The sequence below is a fragment of the Canis lupus genome, chromosome 12, assembly GCF_011100685.1.
Source record: "Canis lupus familiaris isolate Mischka breed German Shepherd chromosome 12, alternate assembly UU_Cfam_GSD_1.0, whole genome shotgun sequence".
NCBI classification, from domain to species: domain Eukaryota; kingdom Metazoa; phylum Chordata; class Mammalia; order Carnivora; family Canidae; genus Canis; species Canis lupus.
Genome location: NC_049233.1, coordinates 27,661,553 through 27,682,747, shown reverse-complemented (window position 1 = coordinate 27,682,747; position 21,195 = coordinate 27,661,553). Strand labels below are relative to the sequence as shown.

Here is a 21,195-nt window from a genome sequence, read left to right as displayed (position 1 = left end):
TATTCATCATTTTTAGCCCTATAAGGAATGATGTTGCACTTTACTTGAATTCAAACTGATGACCAGTGAATCTCTCCTGAATGTTTATTTATACATTATCTCAAATCAAATTGTCATTGATGTTTGGGAGTATTCATTACAATAGTTCAAATAGAGAAAAATACCAATTTTTAATGGAAGTAGTACAATAATTATTCTACCTTCAGTATTTCAATGAAGTGATACAGTACCTATGCTTAGAATTTTTTAGATCTAAGGGCACCTGGGTGGCCCAGTCAGTTAAGCATCTGCCTTTGGCTCAGGTCATGATCCCATGGGCCTGGGATCAAGCCGTGCATCGGGCTCCCTGATCAGCACAGAGTCTTCTTCTCCTTCTCCCTGCCCCCTGCTCATGCTCTCTCTTGCTATCTCTCTCTCTTAAATAAATAAATAAATAAATAAATAAATAAATAAATAAATAAATAAATAAATAAATAAAAATCTTAAAAAAAAAAATTTTTAGATCTACAACCCAACATAATAACCAAGCAAACCAAAATTATAAAAACGAGTAGGATATCATTCTTTCCCCCTCTCTGGCTTATTTCATTATTATTCTTTCCTTATAAGACTAAATATATACAATATATACATATATACTATACAATATATATATAAATATAGGCTATATATAGTTCATAAATTTTAGACTCAAAATTATTAGGGTTATCTCTCTAAAATACCATGATATCTAAATTTTTAAGTAATCATTACTGTTTATTATTCTAAGCACCATTTTTATAAATCATAAATCAGGTGATACAATCAGTGATTTCATTAGTATAAATACAATTCAGGAATTCTACATTTTGTAAAGTTTCAAAATATTTTTGAATAAATATTCAAAAAACTTAAGACATAAATAAGTCATTGAAAAAAATTACTACATGGCCTAAAAGCATAAAGAACTCTTTCAAAAGGGTATGTCACGCTTTTCTGCTAATGGATTGTCAAATGTCTTTTCAGTGAAACAACAGAATGACTTCCCTTCAATGGCCTAATATTGACATCTGCAGCTTTCAAGTTCTGTTCCAAGGCAACAGAGATTGGATATTATGGGGGAAAAGACACTTTTCACATTTGTCATGTATCACAGAGAGAGAGAGAGATTCACATTTGCTTGATGTCTTTGGGTTTAATGAGCAATGATGAATTAATTTAATGTGGTATACGGATTACTCGGCCTATAAAGTTTAATGTAAGAATATACATCTAATAGTAGTCATGACTTACTAATTTTCCTTAGTAGTTCTATTTTTGAAAGTTTTATATTTGATTTTACTAATTGCCACTATTTTTCCATTTTTTATTATACTTGTGTTTGAAAATATGATGTCTTTAGTACTTTGAGATAATAGAAAATATATGTATTGGTCTCTGCCCCCAGTTACTGGCACAAAGCTCTTAAAACCCTTGTAATTTCTTAAGTGACAAGAATAGGAGCATCTCTTGTTCTAATATTTGTCTTTGACCTTGTCCCTTGACATCAGGCTCCTGAAACCCTAGTAAATTCATAAGTGAGAAAGACAGTAGGAACATATTATGTTCTAATAAGGGGACTCTAGGTGGGCTCCTGGATGACTCTTTGGTGGGTGCTGGTCACCAGAAAGACCAAGCTACTACTAGATGCTTAGAATTTTCAGTCCAAGCCCCCCCCCCCCCCTCCAGAGAGGGGAAAGGGGCTGGAAATGCAGTTAACATTAATGATGCTTATAGGAGGAAGCCTCCTCAAAATCCCAATGGTACAGGGCTCAGAGAGCTTCCAGATGGGTCAATATATCTCACCAAGAAGGTGATGTGCCCCAATTCCACAGGGACAGAAACTTCTGCTCTTGGAACCTCCCAGACTTTACCCTATGTGTCTCTTCATCTGGCTGTTCTTCTGTATTCTTTGTAATATCCTTTAATAAACTAGTTAGTGTGTTTCCCTGAGTTCTGTGAATAACTTTAGCAAATTAATCAAACCCAAGGAGAAATACTTTTGGACCTCTGATCTGTAGCCAGGTGGTGAGAAGCACTGGTGTCTGAAGCTGACGTCTGAAGCATGTGTTGGGGAGAGGGCCAGCAGTCTTATGGGACAGAGGATCTTAACATATAGGGTCTGACACTGTCTCTGGGTAGATAGTGTCTAAGCTGAATTAAATTGTAGGACACCCAAGTAGTGTCACAGAGAATTGCTTGGTGTGGGGGAAAAAACTCCACACATTTGAAAACCAGAAGTGAAGTGTTTGTGAGGAGTGAAGGAGACACATGGGAAAGAAAAACAAAGTAGAAAAGTGGGTTTTTCCCTACATAGGAACGTAAAACAGTACTATTTGTGAAAACCAGACAACTCCTCCTTGAGTGGTTTATTCCTAGCTCTTCTCTAAGTGCAGAATATAGGTTTGTGATACAAAATCAGTTGATTCAAAAGTAAAAGAAATCAGCCTATCAAAAAAATATGACCTATATTTCCTGAAGTGGATAATTTGCTATTGAATCATGCAAATACATCAATAGCCCAGGTCTTCCATTGCCCCTGCCCCACCACCCCACTACCATCACATGTGACCAACAAAACACTCTGAATTTCCTTAAAAGTATTCTTACATAAAGCAAGAAATTGCTTATTAATAGAATAAGTCCAAATGACAAGTTTAAAACTATACTTACTATATAGCAGACTGTAGGGAGAACTATGCTTAATTGTTTATTTTCATTCCCATTATCTTTATTAAAGCTGCCTTGTTGTGTACTGTATCACAGGGTAGCTCTGATTCATAATGGGATGTTGGTGTATTTGGATAAGATTGCTCATCCCTGTCCTTGATTTTAGTGGCTGAGCTTCCTTTAAAAATAACTCATTCTTACATTGTACTACATATATCTTGTTTAATGTGTATAATCAATCTTTAAAATTCAGTTTTTTGAAGCTTTGAAAAACAGACCTTGTACATATGGCACAACAGCTTGACCTAAATGTTCAGCTCTCTTATACTCCATATATTGTATTTTTAAGTCTTATCTCAAAAATATGAGTCTGAAATCATAATGTATTTTAGAAATATTAAGTAATAGAAACTTCTGAGTAAAAATGGAGAAAGGAAGAGGATATCAGACTGTCCCTTAGTGCATAACAAAATGAACCATCCACCCCTCTCCCAAAAAGGAAGGGAAGGTGGAGAACAAGCCAACAATTCCAGAAAAAACAATTTTATGCCATTTTATGATAAAACCTTTTATGTATCCAAGGAGAGAAAACACAAGATGCTGGTACAGAGTGTTGTGTTTCTAAATGTGTTCTCATTGCCCCCAGCCTCTTCCCTTCAGTAAAAAGAGGAGTCAAAGGTAATACTAAATTCTTACTTATGCTCTCAAATTCAGAGAAAAGCAGCCTAAGAAATTGAATAGGAAGTCATGGAGAAAATAAGGGAAAACACTAAGGAATAGAAGCCCAAAAAACTGCTAATGGATCTCAGGAGAGGCAGAAAACGTAAAGCTGCATCACCCTCTGTCAGGCACTGGACTAATTTAGGGTGTACAGCTGAAGTCCTCAGAAGTGTGATAAAAACCTAGGTGGGTTGAGTGGGCTCTAGAAAGTAACATTTAGGAGAATCTCAAAAGAGTGATTTTCAACCATGTTCATTATGCCCTTTGCTACTCGTACTTTGTTATTAAATCTTTAATGATGTTGTTTTGTCCAATTTTTCTTCTGCAATATTGATTTAATCTTACTATTTTGTATTACATTTCACTTTGTGTTTCTCTTACTAAATTTATATTCTTAATAAGTTCTATAGCATTAAGAACTCTATGGAAAATCTGTTTTTATTTCTTAGATTTTGTATGCCCCATTCCTATCTTATTTTCTGTTGTATTTTGAATCCTTTCCTGTCTTCCTTCCCAACTGATCATCCATAAATGCGAGGATCTCTGTCCAGTCCAAGACTGCTATGTTGTTTAACACCAGGGGAATCGCCTCTACATTATACTCTAGGCAAATTTTTCTCCTTGGAGTTTTGGTTTTATTGCTATTATAATGTAATATATGTATATAATATATATAATATAATTTCTCTTAATATACCTCATAGCTGCAAAAACTAAAATTAACTTATTTTCCTTTGTTAAAGGATAATTTTCAAAAAGATATGTAAAATGAACACAAGCCAAAATTTTTTAACCTATTAATTAATGAGGGAACTGATAAGATACTACAATCAGTTCAAAGAAGTCAAGAAACAGAGATATATGTATATAAGAATAAGAAATTTTGAAGCAGATTTACAAATAGATGGAAAGCAAGTCTACCTACAGGGAAATAATCAGTTACATTTCACCAGACACAATTAGTTTGCGTTGCTGTAGATAAGAATAATTTGAATTATTATTAGTTTTCACCAACTTAGAGTTGTAAAATAGCTCAAAGGTAAAGAAAGGTGAGGAGAACATGAATGGGTAAGCTAGTTTTGGGTTGTTGTTTTTTTTTTCTATTTCAGATTCTTTCAGAATTTCCCCTGTTACCTTTCTCTGAACCATTCTTTGAAACCCAAGTGTTGCTTGTGTTCCACTTTTTGAGAGCCTGAGACATGAGGGAGAGATAACTTAGGTTTCTTCACATTTCTTATTGAGATGTTAGAGAAACATTTATCTGTGGTTCAGAGATACCTTTAGTTTCACTCTGGTTTCTTTTTTTTTCTTTTCAAATTAGTGTGAGCTCTAATATGAAGATATTTCAAGTTTATCTAGATCCCTGAGTATCAGATCCCTGAGTATCAGATGTCCATGACACCAACATTTTTTTCAAAATTATTTTTTAATAAAACTAAGACATGTGCCTTTTCCATCGTGTTGATTGACATTTGTACTCAAAGTACAAAGGTCACAATAGATAAAATCTTGCACACCACTCTCATGACAATGCCCCCAGATCATACTCAGTCATTTTATTCTACTCCCCTATGCACTCAAAGTAAAAATGGACAGAAAAATGTCCTAATGGTGTAAAAAATGCCTTAATTTTTAAAATTCTCTATCCCTATATATATACAACTTTTTAACGTGCTGTACATAAAAGGGAAAATATATATAAGGCAAGTCTGATACATACCAATACAAAATAGCTGTCTTGAGAAAAAGCCCTTGGCAAATTTTTTAAGTTGCTAGTTGAAGTAGCCATTATGAAAACATGACTTGAAAAATGACTAAAAGATAATCTATGATTATTCAGGCTTGAGTGTTTTGCAGCCATTTTCTCAAAAACTAAGTAAGCCTGTCATTTTAAGGAAAGCAGCTGATGGTATTTGTTTCCCAATGATAAAACTCAAGCTTTCTAGTAAAAATTAGAATTTTGGAAAGCATATTCTTCACAGTGAGCTTCAGAGCTCCAGTATACTTTCTGATGGGTTCAGAAGTAATTGTAATTAATGTGATTGTTTAATATTATATAAAAATGTCAACATTTGAAAGATACCCATGACTCAGTGAATCCACCTTTTTCAGATAACCAATGCATGATGTTACAAAGTCATGTAAGGATAAAATATTCATTGAAAATACAAGAAAAACCAGTACACCTGGGTGACTCAGCAGTTAAGCATCTCCCTTCAGCTCAGGGTGTGATCTGAGGTCATGCGATTGAGTTCTGCATTGGACTCCCTGCAAGGAGCCTGCTTTTCCCTCTGTGTCTCTGCCTCTCTCTGTGTCTCTCATGAATAAATAAAATCTTTACAAAAATAAATAGAATACAAGAAAAACCAATGGAATTTTAATGTAACAAAGAATATAGATTATTAGTATAGTTACAGATTCCACATTTCAGCTATACTTTAAGGAACTACCACTTGTTCAATTTGTATATATATAAAAAGACAATCTAGGGGTGCCTGGGTGGCTCAGTTGGTTAAGTGTCTGCCTTTGGCTCAGGTCATGATCTCAGGGTCCTGGGATCAAGCCCCATATCGGGCTCTCTGTTCAGCATGGAGCCTGCTTCTCCCTCTGTCCTTCTCCCCTTTCATGCTCTCTCTCTCTCTGTCTGTCTCTCAAATAAATAAAATCTTTTAAAAAACAAAATAAAAAGACAATTTAAATAATCCCTTTTCTCCAATTACATTCTGTGTGAGGCTGTGTAGTTCACGTACTTCAACCAAAACAACAATTCACAACAAATTGAATATAGAAATGGATATGAGAGGGCAGCCCGGGGTCTCAGCGGTTTAGCGCCGCCTTCAGCCCGGGACGTGATCCTGGAGACTCTGGATCGAGTCCCACCTCGGGCTCCCTGCATGGAGCCTGCTTCTCCCTCTGCCTGTGTCTCTGCCTCTCTCTCTCCTCTCTGTGTATTCTCATGAATAAGTAAATAAAATCTTAAAAAAAGAGAAATGGATATGAGAATCTAACAGCTTTTATTAAGCTTAACATTGAAGAAGATTGTAAAAGTATAGAATAATCCTCCTCTCACTATTATTTTTGTTTTGGAAAATATAATTACTTTTCACAAAATATGTTACGTAGGCTAATATATAATGGATTTTATTATAGTGATGTTTAAATAAGCTAACCAATAAATAATTGAAAATTTTCTGTCTTAAATATTTTTTTTCAGTTTTAAATTCTAATCCAAGAAATACTAAAAGATACAAACCAGGGTGCCCAGGTGGCTCAGTTGGTTAAGTGCCTGACTCTTGATTTCTGCTCGGGTCATGATATCAAGCTCCATGAGCCCCACACCAAGCTATATACTGGGTGTGGAGCCTGCTTGAGATTCTCTCTCTTCCTCTCCCCCTGTTTGTTCATAAATAAATGAATAAATAAATAAATAAATAAATAAATAAATAAATAAATAAGATGCAAATCATATAAGCAAAGCTTTTTGGGGTTTCTCAATAGATTTTAAGTTTATCAAAGAGTCTTTAAATTAAAATACGTATATAATATGATTTTGCTCTAATGAAAAATTATCTCTATATATCTGTGCATTTATCAACCTTTGTATCTATAGTGATATTCACCAAATATTAATGCTGGACTTTTTGTTTTTAAGAGAGAGAGAGGGCAGCCCGGGTGGCTCAGCAGTTTGGCGCTGCCTTCAGTCCAGGGCATGATCCTGCAGACCCAGGATCAAGTCCCATATCTGGCTCCCTGCGTGGAGCCTGTTTTTCCCTCTGCCTGTGTCTCTGCCTCTCTCTCTCTCTCTCTCTCTCTCTCTCTCTGTGTGTGTCTGTATGTGTCTCTTATGAATAAATAAAATCTTTTTAAAAATAAAAAATTTTAAAAATAAGAGAGAGAGAGTGGGCCAGTGGCGGGTTGGGGCACAAGTGAGAGAGAGAGGGCAGCCCCGGTGGCACAGTGGTTTAGTGCTGCCTGCAGCCCAGGGTGTGATCCTGGGGACCCGGGTTCAAGACCCACGTCGGGCTCCCTGCGTGGAGCTTGCTTTTCCCTCTTCCTGTGTCTCTGCCTCTCTCTCTCTCTGTATCTCTCTATGAGTAAATAAATAAACTCTTAAAAAAAAGTGAGAGAGAGAGAGAGAATCTTAAGCAAACTCCACATCCAGCATGGAGCCCCTTTCAGGGCTCAATCTCATGACCCAAGCTGAAATCAAGAGTCAGTGGCTTAACTGACTGAACCACGTAGGGGCCCCTAATGCTGGCCATTTGCAAGAGTTGTAATTTCAGTTTGGTTTAGTATACTTTTGCTGGTATATATTTTTCAAACAATACAATTAATTTAAATAATTTTTATCTTAAAAGATGTATATTCACAAGAACAAATAAAAGAAAAAGGTAAGAAAGAGACAATCTCAAAATATTAAAAATATATATTTCACAATTATCTGAGAATTCAGTAAATACATAATGAGAATTATTTGCTATGATGATTTTAGATCAATTGGAAACTAAAAGAGGAAAAAATTACAATTGACCCCTGTGTTTTCCTATGGGTGCTGTAGTAAATTACCACACATTTAGTGGCTTAAAACAAGAGCAATTTCCTTACAGTTCTGGAGGCCAGAAGTGCCAAATGTGTCTTATAGGGCTTCAATCAAGTTGGTACTCCTTTGAAAGCTCTAGATGAGAAGATGTTCTTGCCTCCTCCAGCTTTTGGTGGTTGCTTATCTTTCCTTGGCAAGTAGCTGCATCACTTCAGTCTCCCTCTATAGTCTGATAGCTCGACCTCTTCCATTATCAGCTCTCCCTCTACCTCCCTCTTGGCAGGACACATGTTAACTAATTCTTGACCCAACCAGATAATCCAGGATAATCCCATCTCAAAATCTTTAATTTAATCACACCTTCAAAGTCTCTTTTGCCATATAAGATTGCAACAATTAGAACATGACTATTTTTGGTGGCATTATGGTGGCTGTTATCCAACCTACCATAACTCCCTGCTTCATATCATGTACAAAAATCAATGCTAGGCACAGTATAGATCTTAAACAAAGCTTACCAAAGATAAAATAGCTTTATTATTTTAAGGCAAGCAAAGATATCTTAAAGGTTACATAAAAATCATTAATTACAACTATGAAGGAAATAATAAATAGACCTATGGTAAAATTAAGACCACATGTTCAACAAAACTCACTCTTAAATTGGCAAGACAGTCCACAGAATTGGAGAAAGTATTTTCAATAAATATGGTTAACAAAGAGCTTGTATGCTATACATACACATATATGTATATAGACCTAGATATTAAATATATACATAGACATAACTCCAACAATGTAAGAAAAAGCAAACAATCAAATAGAAATGTGAGCAAGAAATGAAAACTAACACTTCTCAAAAGAAGATATCAAAACAGCCACCAAACATGACAATATGCTCAACTTCACTAATATGAGGAAAATTAAAATTGAAAGCTACAGTAAAATAAACACAGAGTAGTTAAAATCTGCAAAACAATCATACCAAGTGATGGTGAGACTAGATCAGTTGGAACTCTTACTGCTGGTAAGGGGTTAAATCAAAATGGTATTTTGGAAAACTGGCAATAGCTATTAAATTAATCATAAACAATTTAGCTCTTGGTCATATACACAAGAGAAATGCATGTGCTTCATTCAGCACAGAAGACATACACAAGATTATCATTAGCAGCATTATTCATAATAACCAAAAACTGGGGTGGAAGGAGGATGCTCATATACAGCAAAAAGAATAACTAGATTGTAAATATTCATTCAATCGAATATTCTAAAGCAATGAAAATGAATCTTACCATAGGTGCTATCTCTCAAACATAATATTGAGCAAAAGTAAATAGACACAACAGTATATATGCAATATGATCTCACTAATATGAAATTTTAAATCAAGCAAAATTAACCATAGCTGTTAAACATTAGGATTGTGGTTACTTTTGGTAGAGGGAAGAAACAAGTGATTGATAAGACTTTTGACAATGCAGGGATCCCTGGGTGGCGCAGCGGTTTGGCGCCTGCCTTTGGCCCAGGGCACGATCCTGGAGACCCGGGATCGAATCCCACGTCGGGCTCCCGGTGCATGGAGCCTGCTTCTCCCTCTGCCTGTGTCTCTGCCTCTCTCTCTCTCTCTCTCTGTGACTATAATAAAAAAAAAAAAAAAAGACTTTTGACAATGCAGATAATGTTCTTTCTCTTAAGTTGGTGGTATTTGCATGAGTGGGTTCACCTTGTAATAATTCACTGAGCTGTACATTTAATATTTGAGTGATTTTTTTGAATTTATTATTATATTATACTTCAATTAAAAATGTTAAAAGAATGGGACGCCTGGGTGACTCAGCGATTGAGCGTCTGCCTTTGGCTCAGGGCATGATCCTGGTACAGGGAATTGAGCCCCGCATCAGGCTCCCTATGAGAAGTCTGTTTCTCTCTCTATCTCTCTGTCTCTCATGAATAAATAAATAAAATCTTTTTTTAAAAAAATGTTAAAAACTATGTACTTACATAGATGTCTAAAGTTCATTATTAAATGAAAAGAGAAAGATGAATAAAGCTCCTTATCGCATTATTTCATTTTTAAAAATAAAACGAGGGCTATATAAATATTCATATGTGTATAGATATATGGTAGAAAGGAGTACCACAAAGTGGGATAAAAGAATGAGCTTGAGGAAGGAGAGTATGTCTTTTTTCTTCTTTATATATTTCTTTATCATTTCAATTTTTATGAAAGACATTAAAATTAAAATGCAAATAATTAACAATAATAATAAACCAAATTATATAATATTCAACAGGTGCCAGATGCTTTTTATTTATTATTTTAACTATCACAGTAGTTCTAATAATTATTTGCTCTCCTCAGCCCATTAGAACATATGAGAAAACTGAGGCTCAGAATAAGATCATCTTGCTATTAAGGAACAGAATCAGAAAGTTAATCTCATATCAAGGCAATGCTGTTAACACCATGCTATTCTCAGCCTTTAGAAAATAATGTATTATCCTAATATGGTATTATTACATTGAATAATTTAATCACATTCCTACCATCTCACTAAACCATTATTCTTTGAGGGCAGGGATTACATTCGTTGAGAGAATGATTATTATTGAATAAAATATAAATCTCATCACTAATTTCATGTAATGTTTGTTTTTAAAGGTAGTGAGAAGAATATTGGACAACACTTTATTCATTTATTTCTTGTGGAAGGAAGGCCCATGGTTAAATATGGATGTGGAAGTTCTCAAAATATCTTGACTCTTTCTGCTAATTATAGCATTAACACAAATGTATTCATCCCCATCACAGTACGGTAAGTCCTCCACAGTAGTTCTTTGAATTATAGTGTTGAACCTTATTTTTTAAATGTTATTTGTATGTATAATAGCCACTCACATTTGAAAAGAAAGACAAAAAGGTCCATCTGAAAGTTGTTTTGCCATCATTTTTTTCATTTTGATGGAGAAAAGTACAAATTAAAGTATAATTTGATACCACTCAATGGCAATCAAATTATATACAAAATCAATTTCTTTGAAAATATCATGGAGCTGGGGCACCTTAGTGGCTCAGTGGTTGAGCTTCTGCCTTTGGCTCAGGTCATGACCTAGGGGTCCTGGGATCGAGTCCCGCATCAGGATCCCCACAGGGAGCCTGCTTCTCCCTCTGCCTGAGTCTCTGCCTCTCTGTGTGTCTCTCATGAATAAATAAATACAATCTTTTAAAAAATATATCATGGAGTAAATAAACAGGTTAAAGAGTCATGTGGTTCAGCTGAGATTAAGATCTAGTTCAGTGCACCTGGGTGGCTCAGTAGGTTAAGTGTGGGACTCTTGATTTCGGCTCAGGTCATGAACTCAGGGTAGTGAGACAGAGCTCCAGGCCCTAAGATGGAGCCCCAACTTAGTGTGGGGCTCCGTGCTCAGCAGGGAATCTGCTTAAGATTCTCTCTCTCCCTCTCCCTCTCCCCATCTGTCTCCCCCTTTCTAAAAAAGAAAGAAAGGGGGAGGAAGGAAAGGAAAAAGAGAAAGGATATCAAATTCAATTGTTTAACAAAATATCTTTTGAGTGAAAATAGCTGTTCAGAATTGGTAGCGGTGGGGAAGGGACGGAGGTAGTCATTGACTCTGCACAGAAAAAAGAGAATCCAGTAGGGGAAAAAAATTGAATATTAAATGGAAATGTCTTTCTAGGGCATATAAACTTTTGGAAGGCAGTCTTGAAATTAATTCATACTTCAGAATTAGGAAATCTCAGAAGAGAGAAATGGCTAAATATGATGGTCACATCCCAAGGGCATTACTGGACACAATTTACATGTAGCAGCCAAGAATTTAAAATTCTTCATCAGTACAGCAATCTAGTGATAATGGTCTCTAACGTTACTCTGTGTCAGTTAAAAATAACATATTGTGTCAAGTTTATATGTTAGATGACAATTGGATGCGTTAGTCTGATTAGCAGGAATCTTGGCTAACCTGTGAAGGTCATATAAATCAAATAAGCTTTCCCAGAGTCTGCATCACTCTGCAAATAAAATCAAGAAAATTGACACCAATCTGAAAATGGAAACTCCTTCCAGGCAGGGACAGTAAGCTTCTCATTTTTAATGCGGTTTGCAGGGCATCCGACAGAAAAAATGCTCAGTAAATGTTAGAACGAAGGAAGAAATGAGAGTGTCTAGGCTGGGTAGTTCAGTTGGTTATGACAGGAAGGCAACGAAATTACCCTCAGGCAATGAAATTACTATTCCTAAATTAGGCAAACCCTTTGGGAACAGAGAGTTGTGTACAGACAAAACAAATTTTCAGAGCAATGGACTTAACTTTTACTTTAATCATCTCTCTTACAAAAGGCTGCAGTTGGGCAGCCCAGATGGCTCTGTGGTTTAGCGCCACCTTCAGCGCAGGGCCTGATCCTGGAGACCCGAGATCAAGTCCCACGTCAGGCTCCCTGCATGGAGCCTGCTTCTCCCCCTGCCTCTCTCTTCGTGTGTCTCATGAATAAATAAATACAATATTTTTAAAAAGGCTGCAGTTGCTCAACAAAAAAAGAGCCAGATGAGAAGGTGAATAACTTAGAAAGCAGTTTAAAAGGCATTTTGATTAATAACATTATCTTTTCTAATGTAATAATTTCATACAAACAGTGGCACATTTGATCACGTAGGAAGTAATTTCTGTTTCGGTCAAACTTTCTTAAAAGGATGATTTCATTTTTTTGCCTTTAAGTAGAGAATATCCCAGTAGGCGGTCTTCAAACCATGCAGTCTTTGGTAGCCTGAAGTTGAAACCATCCTTTTAAAAATGCTGATGCTCCTAGTGAAACTGAAGAGCAAGGGCTTTCCAAGTCTTTCAATTAATTTTATTCAAATTTAGAAAGTGAGAGATATCTCCACTGAAACAAAAATGCAAATCTGCTTTGTCTTATAGGCAGCATCCTACAAAGACAATGAGGTGACAGTAGGTTACGTTAAAGGCTGACCTAGGACTATATTATATGTTGTATATTATATATTATATAAATTAGTTAAGCTTATGTAATGAATATGAAGAACAGTATACACTAGGCAACTCTTCAATAACTTTTACTGTGAAAGTACAAAAAGAGTTAAGTTGGTCACTAGAGAGAGGTGAGGAGTCAAGAGGAGGAAAATGTAAGATGAGAGATTTGAGCATGTTTAATTGTGGATTGGACTTTGAGCGGAAGGTGTTACTACATAGAAAAGTAAGGAATAAATGAGAACATAAAGCCCCTGAGAAGTTTAAAGTGATGAGATACAACTCACCTAAGAGAAGATTCCTGCCAGAGTGGAGGAAAAATGGAAAGACACACACATTGAGACTTCTCATTTCTGCCTTAGTGTATGTCCCTTGATCTATGACTGCCTTTTGCTTGATCCCTATAGTCCAGTTGTTATGTCACCTTCTCTCTCTGTCTTTCTTGCTCCACTCTTACTTCTCCATCCTTAACTGGGCACAACTTAGCATTAAAAGGGTCTTTCTGTACAGCTCTTTCTAGCTATCCTAATTTTCTCTAATGGGATACTTGTTATTGCAAATTCAAAACAAATTTGTCCTTAAAAAGCATGTGAGTTCCATCCACATCGAAGCAAATGGTGGATGGAACTCACATGCTTTTATGGGATGAGTACTGGGTGTTATGCTATATGTTGGCAAACTGAACCCCAATAAAAAAATTTTTTAAATTAAAAAAAAAAAAGCATGTGAGTTAAGGTCCTTTTTAACTATTTGAATGTTGTTGGAATTTCTTCTATATTTAAGGGTTCTTGGAAATAAAATACCATAGCATGATTGATAAGAACTTATTTTCAAAAACAAGTGGAATGAGCTCTAAGGTAAACATTAAAAAATGACTTGATTTTTTGTTTGTTATTAGCCACTGAGAATAAACATGAGAGTATTTCCTCCTAAATTTGCATTGTACCTGTAGATAGATGGCAGAAATAGAACAAACTTGAATAAGCCACTTGTAGTGATTGAGGTCAATTCAGTATCAAGATAGAAGTTCTTCTTAAATGAAACAGAGCAGAGATCACAGTACTACAGGTAGATTATAATTCATACTCATGCACACTTTGTCTTTCATTTCAACAAATTTTGAAAGAGATCACATAGAGAGAGTCTTAGTTTTCACAAGGGTTATTCTCCTTTGCAGAAGTTCAGAAAAATTGTATATATATATATATATATATATATATATATATATATATATATATATACTTTTTAAAGTTTCTGAAGCTTAAATTTTTCTGGCTCCTTTTGTGTCTGTCCTATACAAAAGCTGACTCTTTATGCAGCATTTTGTTCTGTAAAGAAGTCCCGTGTCATTCCTCAGGTAATTTATTTAGTGTGTTATTATCTGCATGTTTTAAATCCACACAGCCTATTCTCCCTTCCTTAGATTTCTCAAAGACTTATCCAGAGGTGTAAAATTATCCATGTATATCTAAGGCACATTCCAATATCTAGTGATTCATTTTGGTTAACAAACTCTTAGGGTAGCCAAAACCAAGTGGATTTTGACCAAGAATTGCATGAGCATCAGCACTACATATCCCAATCAACAACTTTTTAATATCTGGTAGAGTAAAGGAAGGCATGCATGGTTGAAGATCAATTGAACAGAGGCTGGAAGTTTCTAACAGTTGGGCAACAAGAATTTTAGAACTTGCTCAAACTCAAACATCAGATAAAACCATTGCAAGCATTTTTGACATGTAACCTTGTTAGATATTTGGTGCAGAAAACAAAATAAACTGAAAAAAACTGCTTTTGAGTATTGTGAATAGACTGATTTTTGCCTCATCTCTCTGCAATAAAAACCTCTTATAGGGATCCCTGGGTGGCGCAGTGGTTTGGTGCCTGCCTTTGGCCCAGGGCACGATCCTGGAGACCCGGGATCGAGTCCCACGTCAGGCTCCTGGTGCATGGAGCCTGCTTCTCCCTCTGCCTGTGTCTCTGCCTCTCTCTCTCTCTCTCTCTCTCTGTATGACTATCATAAATTTTAAAAAATATATAAATAAATAAATAAATAAATAAATAAATAAATAAATAAAAATAAAAACCTCTTATAGGTAGAAGTATATGTATATATGTTGTTTGTGTACTTGTGTGAGTACATATAGGTGCACACTACTTTTTATTTTTTTAATTAGCATATTTCCTACCATTGTTTGATTAAGAAAGTAGAAAATAAATTTAGATAATGCCAAGCTAGCATTAACCTTAAAGAACGGGAAGTAAAAAGAATTCTGAGTCGGAATACTTTTGACTGTATCAAATGAGATTTAGTGTTAAATAACTTGTGCAAAATAAGAAAAGGAACAAATGACAAGTTCTCATAATACCTATATGTAGCATCAGAGGCCTTTAAGACAATTGCGCTCAAAATCAGCCTCCAGCGCTTTCCCTTTTTCCCCACTTACATTCTCTGTATTACAACTTGTTGCCCAGATACTATTAACCTATATAACTCCATACAGAGAATGATCAGGAGATTACCCAAGTTAATGTAAAAAGAAAGAATACCCTTAATGTATTATCAGTTCTAATTTTGAGAGTAACTCAAATGTCTTTGATGTCTCTGATTTTTTAAAATATAAAGGTTTTTCGCACATTCCTGATAGTTAATATTATAAAAACTATGGATTGCATGCCTTCAGTCTTAATGCCCAGAAACTACGTAATAGCAAGAACCTTCACTTCTTGAAACAGATGGTGACTTTTGAACTGTGCTAAATCTATAAGATATTAGATTTATTCATAAAACGTTGCCATGTCAATATGGAAAGTTTGGCAAGCTTTTCATCTTAAAAAGGTCAAACTTCATCACTTCAATATTAATTTCTGTATCTTTTCCATCAACACTTCCATCTGGTATTTCTTAGAAGAAATGTAGGAAAACTGTAGCTAAATATGGGAAATACAGCATAATGCTTCATAATTACATTGACTTGCGCATAAATACATATATCTAAACATTGCTGTTGTTCCTTTATCCACACTTAATACACTAATCATATATAACATGTCCAATACTAGCTGGACAGCAAGTTATAATGTAGCTTATTTGTTTTGAATTGGGAATAGCCACTAAAAAAATCAAATTTCTTTCATTAAGTAAGATTAAGAAAATCTTTTAGAAGTCTGTGGGTCCAGAAGTTGGTGATTTCAGTACTGTCTGGGTTTAGTCTTCTGCTAGCATGTATGGTTGTATTTAAAATTTGCATGTATCTTGAGAAACAAGGACGTGTCAGTTTGGTGCTCAGTGAGGCAGAAATAGAATGGAGCTTTCTAAATAAAGACATCATAATCTGAATGTGAAGCTAAGTCTACACAGTATGTTCACTGGATAATATGTGTCAGTTATGGACTCAACCCACCTGTAATATAAAAAAATTTCAGGTGATTGACTATGTAATCACATGCTTTCTCCTCTTAATTGTGCAGTTCAGTTCAAATTGTCCAAATGGAATGGCTGTTAACAAAGTTACAAAAGTGAAGATCAGGTCCATAACTCCTGATTTTCTTGTGTGCTAAGATGCCAGGACAGCCAGAGAACTGACTGACCCTCAAGGCCTCCGAGCAACCACAAAGACCCTACTAAAGAGAAAGGAAGATAGCAGTTGACAAGTACATCTGTAACATGAGAAATAAACTATATTTTGAAGAAAGATTAGAAATTTACCAAAGGGACAGCAGATCAAAGAGGATAAACAATGACATCATGGTATAGAATAACACCGTGGCTCATGGGAGAAATTATATGGAGATTGACTACAGTGGGAACATAAAGTTTGAGGTGAAAGGATATTTAGCTCTTCAGCAAACCATCATCAAATATTGTGATTTCTAATGCAGAGAATCACAATAAACTAAAATAAAAGCCAAGAAATTCTTTTGAGAATTATCAATGTATGCTGAAGAAAGCTTCACATTTTCTTAATCCTTTACTGTTAATGGTAGATTTCTACAACTGTTAAGGCTATTAAGTTGGAACTATTCTTGTACAGTGGCAGAGTATACAGCAAAATGAACTGCAATCCCTAAAAGCCTTTTCTCTCTGTAATCCTAAAATGCAAGTACATATCATCTTTAATACAAGATTATAGGGGCACCTGGGTGGCTTAGTGGTTGAGCATCTGCCTTTGGCTCAGGTGGTAATCCAAGCGTCGTGGGATCAAGTCCCGCATCCGGCTCCCCACTGGAGGTCTGCTTCTCCCTCTGCCTATGTCTCGACCTCTCTCTGTGTGTCTCTCATGAACAAATAAATAAAAACATTTTTTAAAAAGACAAGATTATATAAGAAAGTAACAGGAAACAAATGCCACACAGGGCAGCTAAAGGGATTTAACATGTTAAAAAAGAATAAGATTCATGAGAAAATGTCAAGGGATTATTTGTTTATTAAGTAAAGAAGTGGTAAATTGGCAATTCAGATTTAAATCCTATGTATTTTTCAACCTGCTTCTATAGGACTCACAGCTCCCCCTAAATGGGATCCATCATCATGGTTAGAGGATATTTGATTACTGCCTTTAAACAGCTACCAAGAAAGATATTTTATGTGAAAGTTCTTTAAGTCCTATTCTTAGTGGTAGGCTTTAATCCTTAACAACATATTTATCTTAATTAACTTCCGTAGAACAATTCTTACAGAGTAGCCTCAAAATATAGACAATCTTATTTATTTAAAAAAATGGCCAGCCACTCAACTTTCTAAATGAAGCTAAAAGAAGCTATGAAAGCTTCTTCCTCAACAAATTGACTTCATCAATATACTGAATAAAAAGAATATATATATTGAGATAAATTGTTTTACAATTTAACATCTGTAACTCTGTTCTACCTAACACAGATTCTAAGAATAGCTTAAGACTTTTCAAAAGATATACTAAATTTTTAAATTTGAAAGCTGGTTTCATAGACAGGTACTGGTACTAAGCCAAAGTGTTTGAACTCAATAAATGTAGAACAAAGACTTCTAATATTTCTTCAGATAATCTAATAATATTTCTTCAGATAATCTAATGCCTCCATAAGAGACAGTAAATTCTTGTTTTATAGTATTTGGTATAAATTCTGTCCTGGTCCCTCCTACTTTTCAACTTGGTAATAGTTGGCTTAATTCTAATTTCTAGTAATATTTGAATCCCAATCCTACCTTCAAAGACAAGATGTTACAAAGATAAAAAGGAGATTCCAGGACAAAACCCTATAGAAAATACCATAAAAATTCACATAAGAGCTTACTAGACACCTCAATAAAGCTCCTGTCATTTGGAGGGAAAAAGTTTCCAATCCTATGTGATAGACTGAGATGAACTCACCCATGCTCTGAGAATCTCTTCCCATCTCCCAAATGAAGAAAATAGCAAAGAATCACTCTCTTGCTTGCCTTGTACTAGCAATGACACTCATTTTTGCCAATACAGTGCAGTAGGGGCAAATTTTCTAAAAGAAAATTCTAGCTCTTCTAGTATATAAGCATCAGAGAAAATGATGGAAACACAATTCCAGCTTGGCATAGCCTCTGTGGAGAATTTGTTGAACAAGAGAAGGTGAAGTTTTAGGTTGTTTGTGCAGAAATCATCAATGAGTGGGGCACCTTGGTGGCTCAGTTGCTAAGCAGCCAACTCCTGATTTTGTCTCCGGTCATGATCTCACGGTCTGGGATTGAGTCCCACATTGGGCTCTGTGCTCAGTGGGTAGTCTACTTGAGTATTCCTCTCCCTCCACCCCTCCCCCACCCCATGTCTCTTTTTATCTCCAAAATAAATAAATAAATATTTTAAAATTTTTTCAGAAATTGCCAATGAGCAAGGCTGATCCTTGGACACACATGTGCAAGCAGTCCTGAGGATTCCTAAAAATATTTGGAGAAGGAGATTCTATAATGGACTATAATTCCTACAGTTAAGTCTCAGCCACTGAGATTTAATAACCATTATCTTAGATCAGGTTCTTTGGAAATAGACAGTAGGGATTTGCATGCAGGAAGCTTATTACAGAGTGCTTTTCAAAACAACATCTGTAAGTCACTGAAAGACACAGCACTGAGAAGAGGTAGAAGTTGAATTGCAGAGCAATTGCAACAGAGGCTTCACCTGACTCTAAGGGAAGTTCTGGAGTAGGGATGTTCATAGTTTCCTGAATTGAGTCAAGGGGACTTGGGCCTTTGTCCCATTGCTAGGAGACTCATGGCAGCATACCACAGCATCCACTACAGCTGGTGAGGCTCATGGCTACATCACCACTTAATAGCTAATGAAGTCCAAGACCCTTGGGTTTGACTTACACATAAGCAAACTAATGTTGTTTTTAAATAAACTAGGCATATATCACAACACCCCTTCTAACTCCCCACTCTACTAACTAGAGGACTGAGTTCACCCATATTAATGAAATGCTTCTACTTACTCTTGTCCCAAATCACCTAAAGAAGCAGTGACTCTTAGGAAGAGCAACTCAATACTAATTACATCAAAACCCCAAATGCCAATTTTGTAGCTATGTATCAGCATGGACATAAATAATCACAAATAATGCTATTTTGTGATTTATCATTAGATCGTAGACCACTGTCCAAATAGGGTGTACCTGGATTTAAGGCAAAAATGACAGATCTTTATATGTTCATTATAATTCAAAATGAGCACAGGGCACCTGAATAGCACCCATAAACAGGGAAGTGAGGAAGCAAAGCATTCTCTGTATAACTACAAAGAAGTCTTGTCTTCTCCTTTCTTTGAAAGATAAAGATAATAACACTCACTGTTTTGCTCTACAGGCTCTTATGAGTGTTATCTATATGAGCATTTTTGGAAAGCATCAAGTGCCCCTCAAATGATTAGTATCATTATTATGGTTTATCATCCATATAAATCTATTTCTTCTATTGCTGCCCTAGGACCAGAAAAATTGCTCACTACTTTTTTATTTTATTTTATAGCATTTCATCAAAAACACTTCAAAAAAAATTAATGAAGTTTTCTACAGATATATCTCCTTCCAATTAAGTAAACTTACTTCCTCACAGTTTTGTTCTCTGAGCATTTAATTATTTTAGGCACTATTTTCTGGATGTCCTCCAAAGTTTTCCACAGCTCTATCTGTTGAATTTCATGTGCTGACTCCTTTTTTTTAATGGACAGGAAGATCAAAGACATCATATCTATTCCTTCTCCCTGTGGAATTTTCCTGTACATTACTAGCAGTATGCTTTCTAATCTATAGGCAGGTCTCAAATATCATATATATCAGTTTACATTTATTAAATTCCCATCATGGATATTGTTCAAAGATTATATTTGAGGGAGATACAATATGTTTAGTGAAAGTAAAAATCTCCATTATTTCACCTCTCTTCCAACATTTCTCCTTTACATTCATGGTTTAGGCACCATCCAGTTGTCTATTTCTTGGAAAGATGCCATACAAAAGCTGTTCACAGAGCTATATGATAACACAGCATATATTCCAATGTATCTTTAAAATCTATAAAGAAGTTTTGGGGACAAAAAATATATATTTTGTGTGAAGTTGGAGATGTTCCCAGTGGCTTATTCTGAAAGTCACTGCCTTTTCAGTGTTAATTGGGCCATAGGTTAATTGCAAATGTTTTTGAAATTCCTTGCTTGTTAAGCTCATCTCGTTTTAGTTTCATAGATGGGAAAGTGATGAACTTGGACCAGGAGCAGGCTCTGTCTGTTATGTGGTATAAGAAGCAAATGGCTAAGACCATGAAGTGGGCACAAAAAAGTCTGTATTACAAAAAAAAACAAAAACAAATTTGTTATCATGTCAGCAGGAGAGAAATCTGTCTGGATGACTGTGAGATAGACATAGCTAGTAAGTTTTGGATGGATCCAAACAAACAAGATTGTATCTATAAAGATGTACTGGAAACTTCACTAGCATAATAATCTCAATCTAGTTCATTTATTCACACTCCTTAACAGCAATGTAATAATAGTTTGCACCTACATGATGGGCACTATGATAAATACTTTTACACACAATCTCATTAAATTTCACAATATCCTTAAGGAGTAGTTATTTTTGTAATACTCATTTAAGAGAAAAGTAAACTAGGTCTTAAAGAGATTAACTTATCTAAGGTCAAAAAAAAAAAAAAACTTATCTAAGGTCATGTAAATAGTAACTGAAGCAAGGTTTTCTCACCTATACAATTTTATTCTAGATCTCTTATATTTAAC

General features: G+C 35.3%; 1 protein-coding gene across 1 annotated transcript in view; it reads left to right on the top strand.

Moving 5' to 3' along the window:
• The window catches only part of EYS (eyes shut homolog), a 1,532,152-nt gene that overhangs the window by 1,253,876 nt on the left and 257,081 nt on the right, over window positions 1-21,195 (top strand). Inside the window, exon 30 of the mRNA XM_038554428.1 lies at window positions 10,618-10,767. Within this exon, the coding sequence (XP_038410356.1) occupies window positions 10,618-10,767 (150 nt within the window). The remainder of the gene's footprint in view (window positions 1-10,617; window positions 10,768-21,195) is intronic.